We start from the raw sequence: 21,097 nt of genomic DNA, 5'->3' as shown, positions 1-21,097 counted from the left end.
AAAGTTAAACACTATCCGCCATACATCAACAGTCTGCTACACACTACGAATCCTATATACAATGTCCACCCCGTCCTCCTCTGCAAGGTACAGCACTCTCTATTCCCTTAAGTACTGTGGAGCAACATGCGACAATAGTCACTAATCTTCACAGTGCAACCAAGTTGCCAAAGGCCGATGGAACCATTGGACCTTTTGGCGGCGAACCGGAAGTAGATGGTCAGGCTCAGGGCGGTCGTCGGAGACAGAGCCAGATTAGCCAGGCTGTACCTGCATTATCCTCTCTATCCAAGCCAGCTGGTCAGTTGCCACGTTTCACACGCTGCAGTTCAAGTCATGTTGATAATGATCCCAGGCCAGCTGCTGAGAGGAGCCACGGATGACAAGGGAGAGCAGAAGGCAGCGGCGCTGCTCGTTGGCATTAAACTTGACCTAGAAGCCGAAGTTCATTTAACGGCCAGGGTCAAGGGTGACATTTGCGTGGGGTTGTACTAAGCCTGTTATTGATGGCAAACGATTGACTCAAGTAACGCCTCAACAGTTGCACTAGGTGCATGTCCAAGTGGACTTTATTCATCTAGTGACTCTCGGGCTGCAGGCGTCTCGAAAGGAGGCACCGACGAGAAAGGGATAGACTAGCTTGGCTCGGTAGAGCTATTATTCAGTACCAATGATATTCGTGCCTTGATTGTCCTTCAGGCACTAGCCCTGTTTTATACCAATAGATACCTTGACATGAATCGAAACAAGACCCAACCTGCCGGGCACCCCAAAGCAAGAATACCGGCAAGGTTTGCGACCCACAAACACACCAGCGGAGAGCTCAAAAGATGTCCCTTTGTTTTCCTTTTCTTCCTTTGGATTCGAAACACTTGTTCACACTATCTAGTTGTCGATATACTCGCTAGATTACCATAACTGGGGCTCTTAAGGGATAGACTAGTCAGGGTTTGTATCAACAGAAATGTCACTGAGTCGCGACAGATTCTAGTACAAGCTAAGCATTGGGTCTTTCAAAGTGCCCTCGCAAATATGACAATATATATAATTTATTCAGGTTCACAGGGTAATATTCGTCGGTAAAGTGTTACGTAATCACACCATTTAGTCGCCAGGTGCTGTCAGGGCGAGTCGGTGCCAGATAGCTTTAGATATTAACAAAGAGTCTAGCGACAATGCCAACAATATCCAAAGCGGCATATATCATCTCCGCATATCGAATAACACAGACATGAGTAGGCTGCCAGTGCACTCCGACGGAGGCCAAGACGACTCCGCCGGAACCTTGGTTACGTTTCGCCACAAGATCCACCAAAGTCTAGACTGCCGCCAAACCATCTCGACAACTTGTTGCGAGTGTGCTCCGTTGGAGGACCGGTGTGGGGTTAAGCATAATGCAGGAACCTGGCTTGACCAATAATAAATAACGCCTGGGGCGACAAGTATCGCCGAAACCTTATTTGGGCCATCCTAGCAACTCGCAGCATCATGGAGACTTCAAGATCGACAGTGGCTTGGCCAGCTTGCCAATTCAGCCCTGTATGGAACGCCAGGGAATACCACACATACATGTGTAGGTTCTGGCCTGCCATCAATACGTCAAGTATAAAGAGGTCAACGGCCCACAGCCCCAAAAGGCCAATGCCACTTCCCCTCACCCGTAACTACTATTCCAGCTGCAGTAGTGCCTCAGTATCATCATGTCCAACACATCCGACCGTGCCCCGGTGGCTGACCAGGCCGAGTTCAATGCCTGGTTCCCGTCCAAGTACTCTCTCACGCAGTACACGGCCCCCAAAACCGACTTTGACGGCGCCGACTATCCCAATGCCTACAAGGGCGGCAAGTGGAAGATCCTCCTCATTGCCACCCAGGAACGATACCTAAAGATGGCCGGCGGCGAGTTCTTCTCTACCGGCAACCATCCCGTCGAGATGCTCCTGCCCATGGTCCATCTCGACGCCGCCGGCTTCGACATTGACATTGCCACCCTGTCCGGCGACCCCGTCAAGTTTGAGGTCTGGGCGTACCCCAAGGAAGACGAGGCCGTCAAGAAAATCTACGCCAAGTACGAGGACAAGATCCGCAGCCCGCTCAATCTCCAGGACATCTGGGGCAAGAACGGCTTCACCACCGAGACGCCGTACCTGGGCATCTTCATCCCGGGCGGCCACGGCGTGCTCAACGACGTGCCCTTTTCCAAACTCGTCGGTGACATCATCCGCTGGGCGCACGACAGCCAGCGCTACTATCTCACCCTGTGCCACGGTCCGGCGAGCATGCTGGCCGCCAACGTGGGCAAACCCGATGGAAGCAAGTTCATCTACGACGGGTACGAGATTGTCGTGTTTCCCGACTCGCTCGACACTGGCGCCAATATTGACATTGGCTACATCCCCGGCAAGATGCCGTGGCTCGTGGGCGAGGAGCTGAAGAAGCTCGGTGTTACGCCCCTCAACAAGGGCATCACGGGGCAGGTTCACCGGGATAGGTTTCTCCTTACGGGCGATTCGCCCCTGGCCTCGAATGCATTGGGCAAGCTTGCTGCGACTACTCTGCTTGAGGATGTTGCCAAGCGCGGTTAAAGTGTCGACATGGGAAAACGGTATACGCTCGGGTATAAGCGCCAAAAATGAAAAGAATGTTCAAGTATTTTCTAAAAGATATTTGTAATGTCTCAAATAAACAACGTACCGGCTATTTATCCCGGTTTCGCAACTATTCTCTAGTAACGTCTCGATGAAATTGGCAAATATCAAATGTGTTACGTGTAGAGAGTAAATCTGTAGAATGCCGATATTAGATACAAATCTTTTATGCCGTCTATGCTTGAATTAGACTCGAGGTTGAACTGGGCCAACTACAAAGCAGGGATGGACAAACGCCGAGGCTGTTAAATGAGGCCAATGACTTTGACGCGTGTAGTGGGAAGAAAATATCGACACTTCAACTATAAAGTCGGTTGCTGCAAATTGGCTGCCCTTTTCGACCGTCTGCCTGCGCGGGTAAGGCGTTGCTTTTGCGGTTTACTTTCTTTTCTTATTTGTTTAAAATAAAATTATAAAATTATTAAACATTATACTCTGGCGCATCTGGGAGACGCCAGCGATGAATATATCGATATCTGAGTGCCTACAACCAAGGACGCAAGGGCAAAACCAACCGGGTGATTGAGGGTTGAGGGGTTTGATGCTTTCCTTGGACATTGGATATGAGCTAGGCCAACCCTGAAAGATATTCAAGGATTGGGGCAGGGTACAAGGAAGCGTTAAGTGGCATTCAACGTTGAACCGTCCGGCGAGCAGTCAGCCAGGCAAGGCCCGGTTTTTCCCTGCACTGATTGGCTCGGAAGGGCCCGTGACGAAGCTCGACATTTCCTTGCTCAACGTCGACGAGACATTTCACTTCTCCTCCATCTCCGCTTCCCGGTGCCGGGCGCGTAATGAGATGCTATTGACTGCATCCTCACCTCTGCACAATCCAGTCGGTCTTGTGTCCACGACCCTTCCTGGCCGACTGCTACCTATGAGCTCGGCATGACCAAAGTCATCCTCGCGTGACGAGACTCTGGTGCCGCTCCTCACCCATCATCTTGCCGTCGAGCTCTTGACGTGCGCAAGGAGGCGCGCGCGTAATGGTTGGTCACTGTGGATTGCAGCGCATCGGGTCTACCGACGCCGCTCATCGCTTCTCCATGTGCGACAGTCATGAATACATCCAGCATCCTTCCAACATCTTTTCGTCACCATGACCAAAACTCGAGCCCAGCGAGCCGCGCGAGCCGCAAAACAGACCTACGTTCTGCAGGAAGAGGGTATGTTTTATGACGTGTCCGTAGGACGGCGTTAACAATCAACAGGTCAAAACTTTCCGAGGCGCAAACGTCAACGACACACATCTCCCAAGTCGTCCCAGGGACCCGCGATCCAAGGCAAAGATCGAAAACGAACCATTGATACTACACAGGGTCCGGCAGTTCAACCTACCACAAAGCGACCACGAGGACCGACACCATCCATTGACGACAGACCCGACCAAGCGGCGGATAGCCCAATCGGTTTCTGGGTTCGACAAGGTCACTGGCCGCCCGACCCTATGGCCGGTATGGAGCACGCGTTGGCGCGGAAACGCTGCAAGCGATCATATTCTGCCTCATCTACGACCCCAAGCGATCAAAGGCCGCGAGAGGAAAAGAGTGTACCATACCAAGATTCGCGCTATGAGACCTTACTTGTGACAAAGGGAGTCTTTATGCACAAATCAAAACTAGACGTTACTGGCGGAAGTAAAACACTCTGCGAGAACCTCCTTGAAAACAACCAGCCGGTCCCCGAAAACTCACTCTTCGACAACGACAGATTCGAATCGACATGTCAAAAGATTCATAGTAGGAACAAGGCTCGGATCATCCAAGATATTTCCCGATTAATTGTCCCTTCAGCCGAAAGACTGGCTACGATGGGCGCTATACACCTTAAGAACCTCGTGGAAACTGTTAATGAGGGATGGGATAACTCAATCCCCCTAACAGGGACGCGCCCACAGCCAGATTATGCTGTTGGATTCAGGCGAGACGCCTTCACTAAGGACCAGCTTAATAAGTTATCGCCGTTTGTTGGTGATTTTATCGCTGGCGATTTATCCTTCTTTATGGCTACTTATTACATGTACTTCCCATTCCTTGCTTGCGAAGTAAACTGCGGGACCGCTGCACTGGATGACGGGGACCTCCAGAACGCTCATACCATGACGCTTGCGGCACGGGGTATTGTCGAGCTCTTCCGTCTTGTGAACCGCGAAGAGGAGCTTCACCGGCAGATACTGTCCTTCTCCATCTCACACGATTATTGCTCAGTTAGATTATATGGTTATTATCCAGTCATTGACGGAAAGGACACCAAATACTTTCGCCACCTAATTCATAGATTTGACTTTACGGCGCTGGATGGCAAGGAGAAATGGACAGCGTATCGGTTCACGAAAAATATCTATGACCTCTGGATGCCTGAACATTTCAAGAAAATCTGCTCAGCCATCGATCAGTTGCCGGCGGAGATAGACTTTAGTGTCTCGGCACGCTCTGATACGACTATAAATAGACCTTTTTAGTCTCTTAAGGCCTTAAGGAAAACTAAGTACCTGTAATACTAAAAATTATTATTAGATAAATTAAATAATTATTTTAAGCTTTTATTATATTTTATTATATTTTATTATATTTTATTATATTTTATTATATTTTATTATATTTTATTATATTTTATTATATTTTATTATATTTTATTATATTTTATTATATGCTCTCTATAATATAGGGGAAAACTATAATATAAAGCTACTTTTTATTAACTAGCTTTATAGTATTTTTCTTAATTCTCCCTTTTATCTTTTCTTTTTTTCTTACTTTCTTAGCTACCTTATTAAGTTTTTTAACTTTTTTAGTATTTTTAGCCTTTAATAATATATCCCTCTTTTTATTAATATTTTTTATAATAATAGCCTTTTTATTACCCTTTATTATAAACTTAAGCTAGAGGCTTAGGTCTAGGTAAAATTCTAAGCAAAGCCGGCCTAAACCTAATATAAATAAACTTTAAGCTATTAAAAACCTTAAAGTTTAAATAAAATTTTAAATAAAGCTAAATTAAACCTAATATAAATAAATTTTAAATTAAAATAAAATATATTAAAAAGAATAAAAAAAAAATAAAACCTTTTTTTTTTAAGTTTATTTTTATTATTTAATAATATATATATATAATTATAAGTATAATTAATTTATTATAAAAAATAAATTTTATTATAAATAACTTTATAAAATAAATAATTAATATAAAACTAAGCTTATTTATACTTAAAAATATTATATTAATTAATAGCTTTTAAAGTAATATTATAATTGTTACGACCCAGTCGTATACAAGAAGCAGGCTATAAGTTAGGCCAGCTATATAAGCCACAAGGTAGTATAAACAGGGCAAATAATAAATTAATAATTAAAGTAACTATTATATCTAAATTATAAAAAAAACCGTGATCTATGTAAGCAGGATTATAGTTATAATAATAATCTAAAAAAAAACATTATAATAAGAAAAGTAATCTATTATAATATATAAGAACTCTTAATTTTACTTTATAAATAAACTTTAACTTCTTAGCTTTTAATAATAATTATTATATTAACCTAAGCTTTACTTATAACTCTTTAACTTTAATTACTTAATTATAGTTTATAACCTATTACTAATATAACACCTAAACTACTTAAATTAATTACTTTAATAACTTTACTAATATAAACTATAATTAATTTATCTCTTAAAAACCTTAGCTATTATATATTAAAAGCTCTTATTTAAACTACTACTATATTACTCTAAGTAATACCTAATAACTATTAATATAATATTATATAAAACTATTATTATATCTAAATTAAATAAAACCTAAGAAAAACTAATAATTATTTTTACTTATAAAATACTTATTAAAATTATATACCTCTAAGAATAAGTTTAATAAATAAAAGAAAAATAATAAGAATAAGTTATAATTACTATTATAATTAAAAAGAACTTAAGAGAAATCTTTAAACCTAAAGCATTAAAACTATATAATAAATCCCTAGGTATACTTTAAGAATTTCTTACTTAACTTAAGATTTATTACTAATAATTCTTAAATAAAATAAAAAAATCCTTTATTAAAGTACTTTATATAAAAAAATATATAATAAAAGTAATACTTATATAGTTTAAACTTATTATAAGGGATTACCTTAATAAAAAAAAAATAACTATAAAAAAAAAACTAATATTATTTTTAAAAGTTATAATAAATTTAAAAAAGCTATTAAAAAAGCCTTTAAAATAATTAATAAAACTAGAATTACTAAGTACTATATTAATAAGCTTAAATAAAAGGGATTAGTATCTAATTATACTGCTTACTTTAAATAACTTATATCTTAGCTTAACTAAGAGAATAAACCTTTTATATTAGCTTTTTATAAAAGACTTAAAGAAAAAGTTAAAAATAAACTCTATAAAAAGAATAAACTAAATAACTTATTAAACTATATTATTATAATAATATAAATTAATAATAAATAATATTAATAATACATATAAAAAAAATAAGGTAAAAGAACCTAAAGCCTTACTAAAGAAAAGAGTTATTAAGCTAATTAATATAAAAAGTATAATAAACCTATTACTTATAGTTATACTTTTAACCTTAAATAAATAAAGCTTAATATTATTAAGAAAAATAATAAAAAGAAAAAAAATACTATAACTATAAAAAACTAAGATATTTTACTAATAAATATAAGAAACCTAAGAAAAAATAAAAGCTAGTACTAAAAAAAGGTAAAAAATAACTTAATTCTATTAATTAATAAAAAATTAAAGTTATTAAATTAAAGGTAAAATATAAGAACCTTAACTAAACCTTCTATTATAATAATAACTATTATATTTATATAAGTAGTAAACAAAAAAAAAATAATTTCTAAAAAAACTAAGAAAACTAAGAAAAAGAACTATAAACTTCACAGGAAATAAGCTATAAGTAGCTAAATAACTAGTATAAAAAGACCTAAATAAACAATTAATAAAGAAAAGAACTCTTATAATAACAGGATAAAAAAAACTTTAAAAGCTAATATTACTAAAATATTTAAATAAAAACTTATACTAAAAAATCCTTAATTAGGTATAATAATAAGTAAAAGTAAGAAAGGTTTAAAGGGAATAATAATATAAGAAAAAGTAAAATATATAAATTCTTACTACCTTTAATAAACCAGAAAATAAAGTAAAAAAAATAAGTATTAATAATAATAATATAATCCTAGATACTCTAGAAGCATCTAAAAATAAATAAAGTAAGAAAAAAACGCTTATAAAGCTAATAGCTATATAAGAATAAGTTATATAATAATATTTCCCTATACTAATAAGAAAACATTTTATAATTCTTATCCTAATAATAAACACTATTATAATAATAAAAAACCAAATATTATAGTTTTTAAAAAGAAAAAAGAAAAATAATCTTAAACTCTTACTAAGATATATAAAATATACACGTTTAATATAAGTATTATACACATTTATAATATACTAGGTATACTTTTAAATTAAAGCATAACTAAATATATTTTTAATTAAAATAAAAGGATATTTAATTAAAGTATTATACTTTAAATAAGAACTCCTAAAATAAAAAGTAAAAATAATTAATAATAATTAAATAATAATCTTAGAACCTAATTTAAATATACCTATTAAATATTAAGCTTATATAAATCTTATAAATATATATAAATTAGATATATATTAATTATATATATATATAAAAAATAAGTAGTAATATTAATATATATATAAGGGAAAAATCCTAATATATAAAAAAAAGTTATTACTTAAATTACCTTAATATAAAATAAAAAATTATATAATATACCTATTACCTAATTATTTAAAATATATAATAAATAAGGCTAAGAAATAATATAAGTAATAATATAAAACACTAATAATATATAAATAAATATAATAAGTATTAGATATATTTAAATAAAAAAACCCTAGAAAAACCATAAAATTAATATATTATAATAAATAAAAGTTAAATAAGTAATATAATAAATAAAAGTTTAACCCTAGATATAATAAGAAATATATAATAAATTATAATAACCTAAGATATAAAAAGCATAAAAAAATAAAAAATTAAATTTATAACCACTTATATTAAATATTTAATAATAAGTTTTACTTTAAGTACCTATAAAATAAAACTAAACTTATAAAATAATACTAAGAAATAAAATAATAAATTATAAAAGAATCTATTCTAAATAACTTAAAAAATAAAGTATACTATTTATAAAAAAGCTATAAGCTAGTATAAAAAGAAAGATACTAATAACCCTTAATATAACTAAAAGTAAATAAAGTAATAAGATAATATTAAACGTTAAAGTTATAAAACATCACGTTTATATACTTATAAATAATAGTATAATAAGTAACTATATTTTACCTAAAGTTATTAATTATTACTAACTACTATAAAAACATAAAAAAGCATTATATAAGTTAACTAATATTAAAAGAAAACTTTTTACTTATAATAATAAAATTATTAACTAAGAAATTAATTATCTTAAAGTATAAATTTAAGGTTATTTAAAAGTAATTTAACTTAATATTATAAATATATTAGAATATAACCTAGTATTAAAATACCTATAATTATAAAAAAGTAACCTACTAATTAACTAGAGAATAAGCTAACTAAAGTAAAATAAGACTTTAAGCTAATAAAATTAATAAAATTTAAAAAAAAAAAAAAAATTTTATTATAACTTAGCTTATAAATAAAGTTCTAAAAAAAAAAAACCTTTAAGTAAGTTATTTAAAAACTAATAATAATAAATAAGTAATAAAAAAGCAGTTAAAATAATTAGATCCACTATAATAACCTTAATAATATTATAAACCAGAATACAAATAATAATAAGTAATAAAAAAATAAAAGCTAAAATCTAAAAGGTTATTATTATCTTAAAAAAAAACCTTATAAATATAAATAAGAAACTTAAAGAAAAAAAGAAAAATAAGAATAATAAAAGTAATAAAAGCCTAATAATAAAAAAAGAAAAACTTAAAAATATCCCTAAAAAATACTAAAAATATAAAAAATTATTTATAAAAAAGTTAAAAACCAGATTACTTAAATATAATTAATAAGATTATTAGATTAAACTAATAAATAAAAAATTAATAATATTTCATAAAATTTATAACTTAAACGCAAAAAAACTTAAAGTATTATAAGAATATATTAATAAGATATTAATAAAAAGCTATATTAAAGCATTTATATTAAAAGCTAGATACCTAGTTATATTTATTCTAAAAAAAAATAAGAAATTATAGTTAATAATAGATTATTAGTAATTAAATAATATTACTATAAAAAATAAAATACTATTACTATTAATATTAGAACTATAAAACTAATTATATAATATAAATTAGTTTATTATAATAAACCTAAAAAGAGTATATAACTTAATTTAAATAAAAAAGGGTTATAAATAAATAATAGCCTTTAGAATAAAACTTAGATTATTTAAATACTTAGTAATACTAATAAGGCTTACTAATATATTAATAATATTTTAAAGAATAATTAATAATATACTATAAGAATATTTAAATAACTTTATAATAATATATCTTAATAATATACTAATCTTCTTAAAAACCCTAAAAAACCATAAAAAACATATGTATATAATATTAAAAACACTATAAAACGCTAAGCTATTAATTAAACTAATAAAATATAAGTTCTATACACAAGAAGTAAACTTCCTAGGATATATAATATAATTAAATAAAATATAAATAAAAAAATCTAAGATAAAAGCAGTAAAAAACTAGCTAATATTAAAAAATATTAAAAATATATAAAGCTTTAAAGGCTTTATAAATTATTATAAGAAATTTATTAAAAGCTATAATAAAATCATAATACCCTTAAATAAACTTACTAAGAAAAATAAATAATAGAACTAAAATAATAAAGTATAATATACCTTTAATAAAATTAAAAAACTTATTATATTTAAACTTATTTTAAGAACTTTTAACCTAAAATAAAAACAGAATTAAAAACTAATTTATTAGACTTTACTCTAAGAGTATAAATTAAATAATAAAATAATAATAAAAAATTATACCTTATTATATTTTACTTAAAGAAACTTTATAAAATAAAACTTAATTACCTTATTTATAATAAGAAATTCTTAGTAATTATTAATACTTTTAAGGAATTTAAATATTATCTTATAAAAAGTAAATATAAAGTTAAAGTATATACTAATTATAAAAATATCTCTTACTTTATAATAATATAATAATTAAATAAATAATAAATTTAATAGGCCAAATATCTCTTAGAATTTAATTATAAAATCATTTATTAAAAAGAATCTAAGAATAAACAAGTAAATACTTTAAGCCAAAAAAGTAACTATAATATAAGAGTACCTATAATAATAGAATAACTTCTTAAGATTAATAAAAATAGTAATTTTTAGTAAAAATAACTTAATACTATACTAAAAGTATAAAATAAAGACCTAGTATATAAGAAAATCTAATAATAAGCAAAAAAAAAGGTTAGGTTTATAAACACGCTAAAAGAATATCTCGTAAAACCTAGAACTATCCTAAAATACCATAAAAAAACCTAAATACCTCTAGAGTTATAAAAAAAATACATTAAAGAAATACATAAATACTTAGTTTATAAATACTAAGAAATATATAAAATACTAAATAAAATATAATAATAATATAATTTCTTAAGAATTAAGAAAATAATTAAGAAAATTATTAATAAATATATATAATACAAAAAAAGTAAAGCTTTATAATATAAGCTATATAAAAAATTATAACTACTACCAGTACTAATATAACTATAAGAATTAATAGCTTTTAATTATATTATAAAGCTACTAATATTAAAAAAACTAATAACTAATATAAAATATAATAATATATTTATGGTTATAAATAAACTTATAAAGTATAAATACTTTCTATTATATAAAAAAGCAAGTAATATAAAAAAACTTATATATATATTCTTATAAATAATAATAAGTAATTATAAGCTACTAAAAAAAATCATATTAAATAAAAAAAGTATATTTACCTCTAAATTTTAGTAAATACTTATAGTATAACTTAGAATAAATCATAAATTAAGCACTATATATCACCTATAAATAAATAAATAAATAAAAAGATTAAACCAAATACTTAAATAATATCTATAATATTATATTAATTATTAATAAAATAATTAGGTTAAATAATTACTTATAACATAATTAGCTTATAATAGCTTAATATTAGAATTAATAAAGTAAATACTAGCCTATACTAACTATAAATTTAATCCTAAAGTATTCTAAATATAACATAAAAAACTATAAGTAAAATAAGTAATATTATAAGTAAATAAACTAAAGAAATTACATAAAAAAATACAACATAAATTAGAATTTATATAAAATAAAATAATATAATATTATAATCGTAAAAAACTAAAAAGCCTAATCTTTAAAGAGAGAAATATAATCTACCTACTCTAATAAAATATTAAAATAATATAACTAAATAATAAATTAAACTATAAAAAATTAAAACTATTTACTATTAAAAAACAAATATTAATAAATAATTATAAACTTTTATTATTAAAAACTATAAAAAATCATCTTATAGTATATATTTCACTTGTTAAAAAAGTATTAAATAATATATTAATAAAAAAAAACATTAAAGTCTTAAATAATAAAGAATATAAAGTAAAATAAATCCTAAATATAAAAATAAAAAATAAAACATATTAATACCTTATTAAGTAAAAAGGCTATAAATATAAAAAAAACATATAAGAACCTATAAAGCACCTAAGAAAGTACTAGTACCTATTAAGGTAATTTTACTAAAAAGCATAAAAGGTATAAAAGGACCTAAATCTAAGAACTCCTTACCTAACCTAAAAGTAAACTAATTACTCTTTTTAAGAATACCTATTACACCTAAATTATTTACTACCTAATACTTATAAGTATTTAAAGCAAGTAAAATCCTATTCTTAGTATTTAACTTTATTATACTATAATAAAATAATTCTAAACTCTTATTCTTAATATAATTCTAAATTTTTTATATTTAAGCTAATTAATTTATAGCTATAAAAAGCTAAGACTAAAAGTTAATTAGCTATATATAAAGTTCTAATAGCTTATTACCTGCCTTTTTCTTCTCTAACTTTAATTTCTTTTATTACTTTAATAAGCATATTACTAAAAAATATTATTAGTAAAAAAATATAAATAAAATAAGAGCTATAATAGCACTTATAAGAAAAAGCTACTAAAACACTATTATATAGGCAACTACGCTATATATACTTACTATATTACGATTTCTTATTTATTATATAATAAAATTTACTGTTTTTAAAATAATAAGTATAAAGTATATCTATAAAGTAATTAAATAAATTTATAATACTAATAAAATTAATATATTTATAATTATTATCTTTTTTTATATTTAATTTTAGCTTAAAAATATAACCAAATATAATATTAATAAAATATCCTAAAAAATAAAAAAAGAAAAGAACTTACTAATAAAAAAAAAAGCTATAAAGCTATTTATAAAATAAGACTTAGGTCTTAAAGATAAGATTATAAAAGAGGAGATATTATATTATAACCTAATTATATATAAGAAGTAAGCTATAAGTTAAGCCAGTTATATAAGCTATAAAGCAGTATAAGCAAGGCAAATAATAAATTAATAATTAAAGTAACTATTATATTTAGATCATAAAAAAAACTATAATTTATATAAGTAGAATTATAATTATAATAGTAATCCAAAAAAAAACATTATAATAAGAAAAGTAATCTATTATAATATATAAGAACCCTTAATTTTACTCTATAAATAAACTTTAACTTTTTAGCTTTTAATAATAATTATTATATTAACCTAAGCTTTACTTATAACTCTTTAACTCTAATTACTTCATTATAATTTATAACCTATTACTAATATAACACCTAAACTACTTAGATTAACTACCCTAATAGCTTTACTAACATAAACTACAACTAGTTTATCCCTTAGGAACCTTAGCCGTTATAATAATACTTTAAAAAATTATTATTATTTAAATATAAAAGCTTTATAAGCTTATTAAATAATATTTTTTCCTTAAAAATTAAATAATATAAGGTTTTTTTATAATAATAATATTAATTTATATTAGCTTTTAAATAAAATATAAATTAATTCTAATAAAAGCTTTATTTAATAATAATAAATTTATATTTATAACCTAAAAAAGCCTAATATAATATAAGCTAATTATAAATATAATATTTATAAGTAATAATTATAATTAATAAGCTTTTATTTTTTAGAACCTTTTAGCTAAAATTTAAGGCTAGATAGCTTTTTACTTTAAAAATAATAAAAAAATTAGCTATAATTTAGCTATATTTTTAGGTTATTTAATTATTATATATATTAACTTTTATAAGAAAAAAATAGCTTTTATTAAGCTTAATTAAATAAAATAATAATAAAATAAATTATTTATAAACTTTTTTATTTAATTTAAAAATAAAATTATATTTATTAAAAGCCTTAAATAAAAAATTTTTATTAAGTTAATAAAATTATAATAATTTTTTAATAAATATATATAAAAAAAAATTATTAATTAAAAAATATTATATTTTAAATATATTAAAATAATAGCTTACTTTTATAATATAATTATAAATATTAAATTATTATAATTAAAAAAAAGAATTTATAATAAATAAAATAAATATAATATAAACTTTAAAAAAAAATAATATAATAATAAAAATATAATTATAATAAATATAAATAAATTAGAATTTTAAGCTAGGCCTAAAAAGAATATAAATTATAATTACTTTTAAAATTAATAAAAAAAATAAGCTTATTAAGTATTAATTAATATAATTAATTAATAATATAAAAAAAAAATACTTATATTATAAATTTATAAGCTATTATATTTTAAAGTATATATTTTTTTTTATATAATATTTATAAATATTTAATATAAAAAAAATAATAATAAAAAATCTTATTTTTAATATAAATAAAAATAAAAAGTTATTAAGAAATAAAATACTTTTATAATAAGTTTTTTATTAAAAGTATTATAATATAATAATAATTATAAATTAAAGAATATATTATATAAAAAATAAAAATTAAAAAAAATTAAATTAAAAATAAATATATTACCTTTTTTAGTTTTTATATTAATTAACTTTTTAAAGTTTATAAATATTTAAGTAAATATAAACTATAATTATTATATAATAATAAATAAAAAATTTATATAATATATAAAATTAAACCTAATTTTATTAAGTAAATAATAATAAATATATATTATAATAAAAATAAGAAAAAAAAGGGTAATATAATAAAAGTTATATTTTTTAATTTTTTATTTAATATAATTTAAAATAAATATAAATAGCTAAAAATCCCTAATAATAATATATATAATACTAGGCCTTATATAAAATATTATACTAAAAATACTATAAATAATATAATATAATATAAGTATATAATTAGTTAAAAAAGAAATTATAATTAATATTATAAATAACTTAATAATTTAAAAGTTAAGTAATTAAAAAACCTAAAAGCTTATAATATTAATAATAAAGTTAATATTTACTAATATTATCTAATAAGCCTAAAAAATAAAAAAAAAGTATTAATTAATAATTATAAGCTTATATAAAATAATATTAATATTATATATATAAAGGGCTAATTTAAATTAATAATAAGAAAAGCTATTTTAGCTTTTTTATAACTTATAAAACTTCTAGGATTTTTTTAACTAAGAAAAAGTAAATAAACTATTTTTATATTAGGGCTAGCTAGATTATTATATATAGCTAAGGTAATATTTAAATAAAATTAACTTAGATTTATTATAAGTATTATTTTATAATATATTATAAAAATATTTATTAAAAATTAAAAAGTAAATTATAAACTTAATAAATAAAAAATAAATTAAAGTAAGCTTTTTATTAATTATAGCTCTAATATTATTAGCTAAAAGGCTAAGAAAAAATAATAGTTTTATATAAATTATTATACCTTAAATAAAATAATAAAATAAAATTATTATTTACTTTTACTTATTAAAAAAATATTATATTTTTTTTTAAAATTAAATAATTTATAAAACTAAATATTTAATTAATATTTTATAAACTTTAAATTATACTAAGTAAAAAGCTTTTAATTATATTTTAGACTTAATTTAAACTTTTTAAGTAATTAATTTACTTATTTAAGTTAATAAGTACTTTTATAATATTTTAATAATATATTAATAATATTTTAAAAAGAATTTTAAATAATTTTATTATAATATATTTTAATAATATTTTTATTTACTTAAAAAGCTTATAAAAAAATTATATATAAAAGGTATATAATATACTTATAAAGCTTTATATAATTAAATTATATTTTAATATAAAAAAGTATATATTTTATATTTAAAAAGTTAAATACTTAAAGTTTATTATTTATATAAATAAAAAATTTTATTTTAACTTAAAAAAAATTAAAATTATATAAAGCTAAAAACCCTTAATATATAAAAAAAAAATCTAAAAATTTTTAAGTTTTATTAATTTTTATTAGAATTTTATTTTAAACTTTTTTTTTTTTATAAAATTACTTTTAAAGCTATTAAAAAAAAGTATATTTTTTTAATAATTAATTAAGTATAATAAAGCTTTTAAGGTATTAAAAAAAGTATTTATTTTTTACTTAATTTTAAAATAATAAAATTTTATTAAGAAAATAATAATTAAAATAAATTATTTAATTAATATCTTAAAAAAATACTTATTATAAGTTATTAATAAAGTATTTTACTTAATAATATATTATTTTATAAAGCTAATAACCTTAAAAAAAACTATATAATTTATAATAAAAAGCTATTAATAATTATTTTTTATTTAAAATTATAATTAATAAAACTTTAAAATATTATTAATTTATTTATAATTTTTATTAATTATAAAAACCTAAAATATTTTATAATACTAAAAAAAATATTAAAATATTAGATATAATAAGCTAAAATATTATTTTTATTTAATTTTTACTTTTAATATAAATTTAATTTATAAGTATAATACTTAAATATATTTTTTAAATAAAATTAAAATAAAAACTTATTATTATTTTATTTTAATAATATTATATAACTTATAAATATATAGCTTTTATTACTTAATAATTAGCTATAATATAAAAATAATTAAAAAAAAATAAGTAAAATAATTAAGCTTTTTTTAAAAAAAATTTTTTTTAATAACTTATATTTATAAAACTTATAAAATTAAAGTATTTTATATAATAAAATAATAATATATTATATTAAAGCTATTTAAAAAAATACTTATAAATTTTTTTAAAATATAAATACTTATAAGTAAATTATAAATTATATTTTTTTTATATATAATATATTATTATTTTAAGGTTATATTTAGGTTTTAAAGTAAAAGCTATTTATAATAATTTTAATATAATATATATATAATTTTTTTTTAATAAGTTACTTTAAAAAAATATAACTTTTAAGCTATTATAATAAAAATATTATTAAAATAAAATATTTTAAAATATTATATAATTTATAAAAAACTATTATTATTATAATACGTATAAAAGCTATTAGCTTTAATAAAAATTATTATAACTTATATTAGCTATAAATTAATACTAGTTATAAATTTTAATTAACTTTATAATAAACCTTTTAGCCTAAAAAAAAGAGAATATTAAATACTTAATAATTATTATAAACTAGCTATTTAAATATATTTAGCTTAAAGTTATAATATTAATAAAAGCTAAAATATATATAAAATACTTTAAATAATATTAATAAAAATTCTATAAATTTCTTATATAAATTATTATAAATTAAAAATTAAATTAATTAAATAAATTTTAAATAATATTATATATATTAATAAGAATTATATAACTTTTTTTTATAATATATTACTTTTAAATAAATAATAAAATAAAAAAAGTAAATTAAAAAATATAAGTAATTTTATAAATTATAATTAGCTTTAAATAATTTAATTAAACTAAATATTTTATAGCTTATTAATTAATATTAAATAATTATAACTTAATAATAATTAAAATAAACTTAAATAAAGCTTTATATAAGTTTAATATACTTTTAATTTAAAAATTTTTTTATTTATATAAGTTTATAATTTTAATTAAAAATAAAGTAATTATATTTATTAATTACTTATAAAAAAAAACTAATCTAGCTTAAATTATTATAATATTTAATTAATAATAATTTTAGAACTTAATAAATAAATAATAATAATTTATAAAAAAGTTTAAAAAAAAATATTATATAATTAAACTTATATAATATTAAAATAAATAAACTAAGTAAAAAATTAAATTAAATTATAATAAAATATAAAATTATAAAAATATTATTATTATTAATTATTTAATTAAATATTTTAAAAAGTATTTACCTAGTATTTTATATAAATTTTTTAAAGTAAATAGCTTTTAATTTACTTTTAAACTAAAAGCTTTTAAACTTTAAACTAAAATTAAAGCTAATATAAATAAATAATAAAATAAATAATTAAATAGCTATAAAATTTATAATAAAAAAAATCTTAATAACTAAAAATATACTTAAATAAAAATATAAATAAAATATATTAATAAAATAAAAAAGTTATATTTAATTAATATAAAAGCTATTAAAAAATATATAAAATATTAAGGTATTAAATTATTTTAAAACTTATTAAAAAAATATTTATTAAAATAATAAGCTTATATTAGCTTTATATTATACTTAAATTATATTATTATAAAATAAAAATAAGAATAATAAATTTATATTAATTTTAAGTTATATTTAAATTATAATATTATAAAATAAAAACCTAATAATTTTTATATAAAAAAAAAGCTTATAAAAATAAAAAATATTTATAAAATCTAATTTAAAAATATAATAAAACTATATAAAGTTATTTATTTTTTTTTTAAAATTATTTAAATTAAAAAATAATAAAAACTAATATAATAAATTATATACTTAAAAGTATTAAAATTAATATAAAAATAATATAAGCTAAGTATAAATTTTTATTATAAAAAAAAAGTAAAAGAAATATTATTTTAGCTTTTTAATTTAATATAAATAAGTATTAATTAATAATAAAAAGCTATTAAATTATATACTTATTATTAAGTAAATATTATAAATTAAGTAAAATATTCTAAGAAAAGTAAAGCTTTTAGCTTATATATATTACTTAAAAATAAATATAAATTAAATATAATAATAAATAAAATAATATATTATAAAAATTAAAATAAATATAAAAAAGTATATTATTATAATAAAATTCTATTAAGTATTATTAAAAACTAAAAAGAAATTATTTAAAACTAAATTAAAATTAAATTAAAAGTATAAATTAAAAAAATCTAAAAATTAAAAGTATTAATATTTTATAATTAAGTTAAATAAAAAAAAAATAAAAGTAATATAATATAAAATATAAAATAATTAAGTATAATAAAATTTTAATTAAATATATAAAAGCTAAAAACTTTAATAAAAAAAGTTTAATTAACTTTTTTAATAATTAAAATAAATAAAAATATAATAAAAATAAAAAAATTAAAACTAAAAAAATTAATAATAAAATAAAAGAAATAATATATAATATATTAATAGCTAATAAATAAGTTAAAATTACCTAAATATAAGCTAATATTAAAATAATATAAAATATTAATAATAAGAGCTAAAAGTATTTAATATAAAATATTAAAAGTATTAAATAAAGTATAAATAATATAAAACCTAAAAGTATAAATATTAAATAAAGTATAAATTAAAAAATATATAATAAAAATAAGCCTAATAAAATAATTAATCTAAGCTTTTTAAAATTAAATAATATTAAAAGTATAATACTAAAAAACTTTAAAATTAAGTAAAATATTAAAAAGTAATAATAAATTAAAGCTAAAATTATTATTAATTAAGTTAATATTATTTTTATTATTAATATTATATTAATTATTAAAATTAATATTATTATAAAATAAGTTTTTATTAAAAACTAAAATAATAATAAAAAAAATAAGCTAATAAATAATACTTTTATTAAAAGCTATAATAATAATAAAAAAAGAAAGCTAAAAAGTATAATAAGTAAAAAAGATTATAAACTAAGTAATAACTTAATATAACTAATAAGTTTTATATATAATTAGGTATTATTACTAGATTACTTTATATTAATTAATAATAATCTAATTAATAAAAGTAATTATATTACTTTACTTATAAAAAAAGTTAATTAAAATAAGCTTATTAGCTTATAATAAATTTTATTTATATTAGCTAAAAAGTAAAAAAGTATTTACTAGAATAATAGCTTAATTAAAAGGTTAATTATAAGTATTAATAGCCTAAATTACCTTAAAGTTATAATAAATATAATTAAGTATAATTTTAAATTTTCTTATAATAAAAGTAAATAAAACTAAAAATCTAATATAATATATTTTTTAGTTATTAATTATATTTTTTTTAAAAGCTATAAATATAATATATTACTTATTAATATATAAGCATATAATTTTTTTTTATTAATAATATAATTTTATATTTTTAATAAAAATATATATTTTTTAATAATAATATTTATAAGTATTATAATAAGCTTTATAAATTATATTAAATTTAAGTATATATTTTCTTTTATTTATATTTATAATTTATTAATAATAAAAAATATAAAAATTAAGTATTTTATTATTATTAAAAAGATTTTTATTATTTAAATTATTTTTAATAATATACTTACTTAAATAATAATTATAATTAAAGCTAAAAAAATAATTTAAAAGTATTAAATTAGGTATAATAATAATAATAAATATTTTTTTTTTTATATTTATAAATAAAATAACTTAAAAAAAAATATTTTAAAATAAAATAATAATAAAAGTATAAATAAAAAGGTAATTAAGTAATTTTAATTAAAATAATTAAAATATTAAAATAATTAAAAAAAAGAAAAAAAAATTATAATAAATAAGTAAAAATATTTTTATTTTTTTTAAAAAAGCTATTTTATATTTTATAAAAAAGCTAAAATAAATAAAAGTAAAAATAAAGTATATATATATTAGCCTTAAAAAAAAAGGGATTACTTAATAATATAAATAAATAAAAAAGTATATTATAAACTTAAGCTAAAAGCTTAAATTTAAGTAAAATTCTAAGTAAAGCTAGCTTAAACCTAATATAAATAAACTTTAAGTTATTAAAAACCTTAAAATTTAAGTAAAACTTTAAG

At 21.1% G+C, this 21,097-nt stretch overlaps 3 protein-coding genes across 3 annotated transcripts; all 3 read left to right on the top strand.

The window, feature by feature from the left end:
• Nucleotides 1-61: 61 nt before the first annotated feature.
• G6M90_00g067210 (uncharacterized protein) lies at nucleotides 62-495 on the top strand (the record flags this gene model as incomplete). The annotated part of the gene is made up of 3 exons (XM_014683783.1): nucleotides 62-87; nucleotides 155-300; nucleotides 356-495. 3 exons carry the CDS (start codon nucleotides 62-64, stop codon nucleotides 493-495), a joined length of 312 nt encoding a protein of 103 aa, XP_014539269.1.
• Nucleotides 496-1,700: 1,205 nt separating this feature from the next.
• Nucleotides 1,701-2,585, top strand: hchA (Protein/nucleic acid deglycase HchA; the record flags this gene model as incomplete). Its single annotated transcript, XM_014683784.1, has 1 exon — nucleotides 1,701-2,585. The coding sequence occupies one exon, from the start codon at nucleotides 1,701-1,703 to the stop codon at nucleotides 2,583-2,585; it is 885 nt and encodes a 294-aa protein (XP_014539270.1).
• Nucleotides 2,586-3,747: 1,162 nt separating this feature from the next.
• On the top strand, nucleotides 3,748-5,109 carry G6M90_00g067190 (uncharacterized protein; the record flags this gene model as incomplete). Its single annotated transcript, XM_014683785.1, has 2 exons — nucleotides 3,748-3,814; nucleotides 3,860-5,109. The coding sequence occupies 2 exons, from the start codon at nucleotides 3,748-3,750 to the stop codon at nucleotides 5,107-5,109; spliced, it is 1,317 nt and encodes a 438-aa protein (XP_014539271.1).
• Nucleotides 5,110-21,097: the final 15,988 nt, after the last annotated feature.

This window comes from Metarhizium brunneum, chromosome 4, assembly GCF_013426205.1.
Source record: "Metarhizium brunneum chromosome 4, complete sequence".
Taxonomy (NCBI): domain Eukaryota; kingdom Fungi; phylum Ascomycota; class Sordariomycetes; order Hypocreales; family Clavicipitaceae; genus Metarhizium; species Metarhizium brunneum.
The sequence above is the reverse complement of the archived record's forward strand: the minus strand, read 5'-3'. Positions and strand labels throughout refer to the sequence as shown.